The following is a 7,318-nucleotide window of genomic DNA, read 5'->3' as shown; positions in this document are numbered from 1 at the left end:
TGCTCTCTGCTGCGTACGGAGCGCACCACTTTATACATTTTGCTTACTCGCTCCCTTGCTGTTTTTCCTAGCGAGAGAAAGGGACGGTACTGATAGAGGCAAGTGGGGTGGCGAGAAAGGGGCCAGTGTCCACATTTCCGAATCTCAGAATGACCTGGAAAGAACCTTAGAAATCACCTAGCGTAGACTATTTGACAGTTGGGAAAACTGAGGACCATAAAAGGGGAGTCCAAGATTGCAAAACCAATTGGTAGCGGAGCTGAATTTGAGCACCGCTTCTCTAACACTGAGTTCGCCAGTTCACCAGTCCCAGGTAAAAGTTCCTCTTACCCCCAGTTATTTACATTTTCACCCGCACGCGCGCGCGCGCGCGCACACACACACACACACACACACACACACACACACACACACACACACACACACGACATCCCAGGAAACCTGTCTTTACTTAGTGTTGGCTCTCCCCCAGCGCTGCCTCCCCGCCCCGGCTGGAGTGTAACCAAGTGTAGGAATACAAAGTTCAGACCCGGGGAGGCAGCTTTGGCCCGGCCCGCGACTGGAGGGAGGGTACCCTGTAGATTCCCCAGAGCAGACTCCAAAGCTGAGGACGCAGGCAGGAGAGGTTTGGGGAGCTGGGGAGAGGAGCCTGCCCGCCCCACAGACGGCTGAGGGAAAGCTGGCACTCCAGGCGAGAGGCGAGAGCGTACCCCCAGCTCCTCGGGACTGGACCTATTGAAGCTGCGGCTACCAGAGACCCGAGCCGTTCTGCTAACCGGCTCTGGGGATAATCGCCTGTCTAGTCTCCAGATCTCGGCCAACAGCTACCCCTAGCGGAAAAACGACCGTCCCGTTCCCCTCCGTGCCTCCCAGGGCGTTCCGAGCCTCCGCGAGAGAGCCAGGGTAATGAGGCGTGTGCTCTCCCTACTCCCTGCCCTCTCCAAACCCCGAGCTCTGTCCCTAAGCTATCCTGCCGGGAGGCCACCGAGGAACCCCGGCCCCAGCTGCCCAGGAGCCCCACGTTTGGCTATCTATCCCTCAGATTCCATACACTCTCCTGCCAGTCTCCCCACACCCGGAGCTGAAAGCAGATCCGAGCTGCTGCTACTTGTGCGGACAGGCGGCGGGAGTTCGGGCTGCGTTAGCGAAGGTGTAGGTCGGACTCCGAACTCTGAGATGGGCAGTATTTGTGCTGCGGAACAGGATGAAGATGTGCGCATCTATAGAGTGGAAAGGGAGGGTACGAAGTGGGAAGCAAAGGGTGTGGGACAAGAAGGATTCGTTGTATGGGGATAGAAAGCAAGGTAATGTATCGTTAGTTTTAGAGGTGGAGAGTGAAGGATTGTGTGGGATGTGGGTGCATCGTGGTGGTCTGTGCGTTCTAGGAGTGAGACACACAGGGTGTGGTGCGGAGTGGTGGACTTTGAAGAAGAATGGGGATGGGAGAAGGGGGGGGGGGTGCGTTATTCCCGTAGCAGGGTTAGAGAGAATAGTGGGTCCCAGAAAGGGAGGTCTGCCGGTCTCTGTCCCCTGCCTTACTGATTTCCATTGGCCTGGGAGCCGCCTTGAGATGGCGAGCAGCTCGGTGCTCCCAGAGCAGCAGGCGTTGTGTTGGACGTGAAGAGTTAGCAAGGCTTTCTTCTGCTCCCATTCAACCCCTCCGGATCCCGCGGCAGAGCCTACAAGGCTTCCAGACGCAGGGAGAGCGCGCCTAGACGGAGAAAACTCTCAGAATTCCACTGAAAGCTAAAGGTATCTAGGGCGTCACTTGAGACGCCCCAGGCAGGTCAGGCCTCGGAGTTCAGGTGGGAGAACATCCTGCCGTGGACGCCCCACCCAACCCCCTGAAAAACCTGAAACTTTAGAAAAGGCGAGAGTTAGACGAGGATGGGGTTTGAGTACGTCTGCCCCTTGCCCTGAGGAAGACCTACTAGGGAGCTCAGCACAGAGAGCTCTCTATGTTACCGAGCAAAGACCTCCCCCGACCCAGGGACTGAGAGGTTGAAGACCCGAGTTCAAGTTTCGACTTAAGTCATTTCTCTCTTTCTCTCTCTAACTTTGAGAAAGTGCTTTCCCTTTTCTTGCCTCAGTTTCCCCCTCCCCCTTTCTAAATGAGATTGGTCTAGAAGACGTCTAAGGTCCCTTCCAGCCATGAGGTTAGGTAAGTTCCGTATCCCTTCCCCTTTCACCCTCCCCCGGCTCTCCCTGCTCCATGGCACGTCTCTAGCCCCTCGTTTGGTCCCTCTCTCCCCTCCTTGCCTGTTTATTTTTAGGTCATTGGCGGCTAGCTCTAGGTAATCCCCAGGATGAAGTTCCAAGGGGGCGGGGCCCAACTGGGGGCGGAGTCGCCTTTTCTTTAAACCCGCGACTATAAATCCAGTTTAAGGGGAAGCGGGATCTCAGATGAGCAGCCCGGACCCAAGTCGGCTAGGGGAGCGAGGGGGTGGGGCCCAGGGCGGCCGCGGCCGCAGCTGCCCGGCTGCGCCGCGGCTAGCCGGCAGGCTCCACTCCCTCCTGGTTCACACCTTGGGCTTTCTTACCCAGGTGGCCGCCTGCTGTTTCCTGGGTCCGAGATTCCTGGCCACAGCGGTGACGCTGTGGCTACTGGACTTCCTGTGCATCCGCAAGAAGGTGCTGATGAGACACCGGCGCGAAGGCGACGCTGAGGACCCCTGGAAGGCGGGTGGGGGCGGGGGCGGGGGTGGAAGAGAGGAGGAGGATGCGGCAGCTGTTATCTTGTCCCCGGGGCTACCCCCCGATGACCCGCCAATCTGGGTCTCTGACTCCAATCGGTTCTGCACTATAGAGTCGCTGAAGGCTGTCTGGCACGGGCAAAAGATGGACTTCTTCAAAACTGCCCACAAGGGCTCCCCAGCCCCCAATCCCGAGGTCATTCAGCTGGATGGACTTAAAAGACTGCGCATCCTAGACTTTGCGCGGGGCAGCCGGCCGCTGGTCCTCAACTTCGGCAGCTGCACCTGACCCCCGTTCACGGCGCGGCTGCGCGCCTTCCAGCATCTCGCCTCCACCTTCCTAGACATCGCCGACTTCTTGCTCGTCTACATCGAAGAAGCCCACCCTTCCGACGGCTGGGTCACCTCAGATGCAGCCTACGACATCCCCAAGCACCAGTGCCTTCAGGACCGGCTGCGCGCCGCCCGGCTCTTGCAGGAGGGCGCACCGGGATGCTTGCTCGCGGTGGACACCATGGACAACGCGTCCAGTGCAGCCTACGGTGCCTACTCTGAGCGGCTCTATATCATCCAGGAGGCCCGAGTCATGTACCAGGGGGGACGAGGCCCCGAGGGCTACAAGATCTCAGAACTGAGACACTGGCTCGACCAGTACAAAGACCGCCTGCAGAGCCCACCGGCCTCCGTGGTCCTACCTGTGTAATTGACCGTTTCCAAAACAAAGAACCCCAAACAAACGTGCAATTGAAGGTTTTCAATCACAGAAAGTGACAGTTACACAAAAGAAGGGGGAAGGGAGAATTAGCCCATGGGGGGAGGGGTTCCAGTGGGGGAAACACTTCTCTCTTCCCTCCTCCCCAAATTCCTTTTTTCTCTCGGTTTTTTTCCTCCACTTTGTTGACTGCAGTGCGAACATTGTATATGTTGCGCGTGTGCATGCGTGTGTAAACCTGTGTAACTCTGTGAGTGCCCGTTGTTTCCCGCAGAGAGAAGACACCCCCGCCACCTGGGACAACTCAAGCTCTACGGGGCCAATCCTTGCTTGCCTGAGAAGAAGGAAGGAAGGAAGGAAAGAAGGAGGGAAGGAAGGAAGGAAGGAAGGAAGGAAGGAAGGAAGGAAGGAAGGAAGGAAGGAAGGAAGGAAGGAAGGAAGGAAGGAAGGAAGGAAGGAAGGGAAAGGGGGGAGAGAGAGAGAGAGAGAGAGAGAGAGAATTAGAGTCCTAAATAAGTGTGAAGAATTGTACTGCCAAGTATCCCGATGTGTGACTGTAATCTCTGCTCACTGGTTCGCTGGCCTGTGTGTGTGCGCGCACGCGTGTGATCCGATGTCTCTCGGTGTGTGACTTTTTAAAGGGGAGTCTGGGCTGACCCTGCTCCTCCCAGCCCACTTCTCTTCTTTGTTTCTACCAATTCCGTATTGCCCAGATTCTTTCTGTCTCGTAATCTCCCAAGGTGTGTGTATGTATGTTTGTGAAAGTGTGTATGCGGGTGGGGGGAGGGGGAAGAGTCCGGAAGAAGAGGGGACTTGGCGGGGGAGGAGGGTTGGGTTGCGCGCGAAGTGAGTGTCTAGTTAGCTTTTTCTCATCCCGGTTCTGGCACTTCTTTGGTCCCTCTGGTAGTGACGACCTGTTTCGAATTGGTCCCAGACCAGTGTTTAATGTATTTATAAAAGTGGTTGGGAAAGCTAGGTTGGGGGTGGGGGTGGGAGGGCTCTCGGGTGGGTTTTGACGATCTTTGAATCTAGAACTGGGGCGGGAGAGGGAGGGTTCCTAGTTGGAGGGCTCTTGGGGCCGTTTGGGTGATCTTGAGCCTATCTGGCTTGGAGAACCTAGCTTGGGGAATATAACGATTTTGGATCTTGAGTGTAGGGTTAGTTATCCCCTATTTGAAGGAATACCTAGTTCTGATGTACTGTGGAAAGAAATCATGCAATTCATCGGTCCCTTGCTCAGGGGTGAACGAGAGCAGGAATCTAGACCTTTGATAGAAATAAAGGAGATCCCTGGTTTAAGCTCATTTGAATGGTGTACATTTGGAAAGATCTCAGATTTTATGCAATTTGGGGAAAAATCTCTGAAGTAAAGGGGAGACCAGGAATCCTCATTGTAATGGGAAATTTCTGGTTTGTGATAATTTGCTTGGTCTGTATTTCAGGGAGATCTCAGGTTTAGTGCTGTGAGCAAAGAACCTTCCCTCGGATGTAACTTGAGGGATCCCTGGCTAATGTACTTTAAATGATGAGAACTGGGGGAGGGTGTTTAGGGGCTTTTCTGCTTTGGTGTATTTTGGAGAAGGGATCCCTAGTTTAGTATTACTTCCACCTGAAAGATTGGAGGGGTGCCCAGGTGTATGCATTCTGGAAAGAATCTCCTGCACTGCTTTGATGTGTTTGGGCTTGAGTCTGACACAACTGGACATGGGTGTGGGAAGAATCCATTATTTGATGTAACTTGGGGTTTAATCCCTAGTCTGAAATAAGTTGCATGGTACGGAGTTTGGGGGTGGGTGAGTTTGTAAAATGGGTGGATCTCCAATCTGAGTCTGAGTCTGAGGAATTTCTGGTCTAAGATGTTGGGACAATCCGTGGTTTTCCTGTGGAGGTATCCTTGATAGGGTGTAGTTGGGGAAGAGGGAGCTCCAGTTTGATTAGGGAGATACCAGGTTTGGGATGGAGGTGAAGGAGAGACCTCAGACTGGTGTCCTGTTTGTTTAGTTGTTCACTATTCAAACTTCTTTTCTGTACAAAAAAAAATTAAAGATTTTGAATGAAATACCTTCCGATCTCCCTTGAGCTTCTTTTGTTCCCCTATCCTTTCTGAATTATGTCAAGAAGTAAAAACATGTTTTTCTTCATTGTCCCCGCAGAGACCTAGAGAAGGAAGCAGAGATAGGAAGGTAGCTATGAAAAGATCCATCTTATTTTCCTGCCCTGAGAGGGAATCACAGATAGTATAGGGGCAGGGACAGACTCCTACTTGGAGAAGTATCCAAATTCTCCTTAAGCTGGTGCTCATCCCTGTCCCCCATACCAGGAATTCACACTTCCAATTTTCCCAAGAGTCTTCCAAGGACCCTGTTTGGTGACTGAAAGGAAGGGAGGTTACAGAAGGAAACCCAACCCTCCACCTTGGTCTCCTAAAATGCTGATGAGCTGGTCCAGAGCTATCATTTGGAGATGTGTGTAAGTCCTAATTCTTTTAGGCTATTCAAATGTAGGATAATTACCAGGCTCCCAGTTTACATAACTTAGAGAAAAGGTGGGACAGGTGTCAGTTTTTTGTCTTCAGGTTTTCTGCTTTTACCTTCATTGGAGTTCAGTGTTACAGCGTCTGCATGGATGTTCTGGGAATCACTGGACTCAGTAAGCAAATAGGAGAGAACCAAGAATCACCAGGAATGTTATCAGATCTAAAGCTTCAGTAAGCATTTGGAGAGAAGGGAGTGTTAAGGAAGAGAGATAAGATAAAGGAAAATAGGAGCCATAGGAAAATGGGAAGAGGAAGAAATAAAGGCAAAAGGGATGAAAAAACAATGTCATTGGGGAATAGAATACAACAATTACCACTTTACAGAGCAGAAGTTAAATAATGCTCTTATGATCACACGCAGCTAGTTGGGCTTCTAATCTAGGTCTTTCCTGATTCCAAATGTAATTCTCTTTCCACTACACCAAGGGGTGTGGGGTAGGGTGAGGAGGGGAGAGACAGTGTCTGAGACAAAGCAAACAAAGAAGGGGGAGGGAGAGAGAGAGTTACGGAATGGGAAATAAGGAGAATATGAGAAATATGGTAGGAGGGACAAGGATGGGAAGATAGAGTAATTGGGTTTCTAGGAGTGGAGAATGGGAAAGAGAGGGCTAGGAACTGGACTTAGAAGATAGAATTTGTGATTTGGGGAACAGGAGAAATGGGGGATATGGAAAATAATAGGATCAGGATTAGAGAGGAAAGGATGAAGGGAATTGGACATAAGAGCATAAATAAGGGGCATAAGAGGGTTAGAGAAAGGATGGAATGAGGAAGGATGGGAGAAGGAAGTTTTGAGAAGAAAGAGAAAAAGGCTGGCTAGGAGGGTGGTTAATGAGGGGATAGGAAGGGGGCAGTATGATACAGGGGATAGAGCTGGGTTTGGAGTCAGAGGATCTAGGTTTGAATTCCAGCTCTGCTACCTCTGTGAGCTTGGGCAAGTCACTTTTCTGGACTCATTGGAATCGATAACCTCTAAGGTCTCTTCCAGTTCTAAGTCCTATGCATCTTTAGGATCCTTTATTCTTAAAAATGGGAATAAGGGAGTTGGGGGAATAGAAGGTAGGGATGGCAACTGAGAGAGTTACAGAATAAAATGGATAGAGAAACATGAAGAAAGTTCTACAAATGAGAAAACACACTGTCTTAGGAAACCCAGGGAGCAAGTGCATCTAATATTAGGGTAGGGTGCCTTGTGATCCTTGGGGTAGACACTGACAAGACCACAATATCTCTGCATTGTAAACTTTGAGGAACTTACCCTTTGGTTTAGAACCTGATGTTTTTTTTGTTTTAAGAAAAGGCTGGATCTCTGATTGTGTGGCATGTAGTCATTTCTTCCCCCTCCTTTTCTTCTTTCCTGAACAACAATCCTTCCCT

At 51.4% G+C, this 7,318-nt stretch overlaps 1 protein-coding gene across 3 annotated transcripts; it reads left to right on the top strand.

Moving 5' to 3' along the window:
- The first annotated feature begins 482 nt into the window (after window positions 1-482).
- Window positions 483-3,785, top strand: DIO3 (iodothyronine deiodinase 3). Of its 3 annotated transcripts, XM_072630221.1 has the most exons (3): window positions 483-903; window positions 1,043-1,240; window positions 2,545-3,785. In XM_072630221.1, the coding sequence occupies exons 2-3, from the start codon at window positions 1,205-1,207 to the stop codon at window positions 3,394-3,396; spliced, it is 888 nt and encodes a 295-aa protein (XP_072486322.1). In that variant the 5' UTR covers window positions 483-903; window positions 1,043-1,204; the 3' UTR covers window positions 3,397-3,785. The 3 variants fall into 3 exon arrangements, with proteins under 3 accessions (XP_072486322.1, XP_072486323.1, XP_072486321.1); XM_072630222.1 differs by lacking the exon at window positions 483-903 and having other exon boundaries at window positions 910-1,304; XM_072630220.1 differs by lacking the exons at window positions 483-903; window positions 1,043-1,240 and having other exon boundaries at window positions 1,312-3,785.
- Window positions 3,786-7,318: the final 3,533 nt, after the last annotated feature.

This window comes from Notamacropus eugenii, chromosome 1, assembly GCF_028372415.1.
Source record: "Notamacropus eugenii isolate mMacEug1 chromosome 1, mMacEug1.pri_v2, whole genome shotgun sequence".
Lineage (NCBI taxonomy): Eukaryota > Metazoa > Chordata > Mammalia > Diprotodontia > Macropodidae > Notamacropus > Notamacropus eugenii.
The sequence above is the reverse complement of the archived record's forward strand: the minus strand, read 5'-3'. Positions and strand labels throughout refer to the sequence as shown.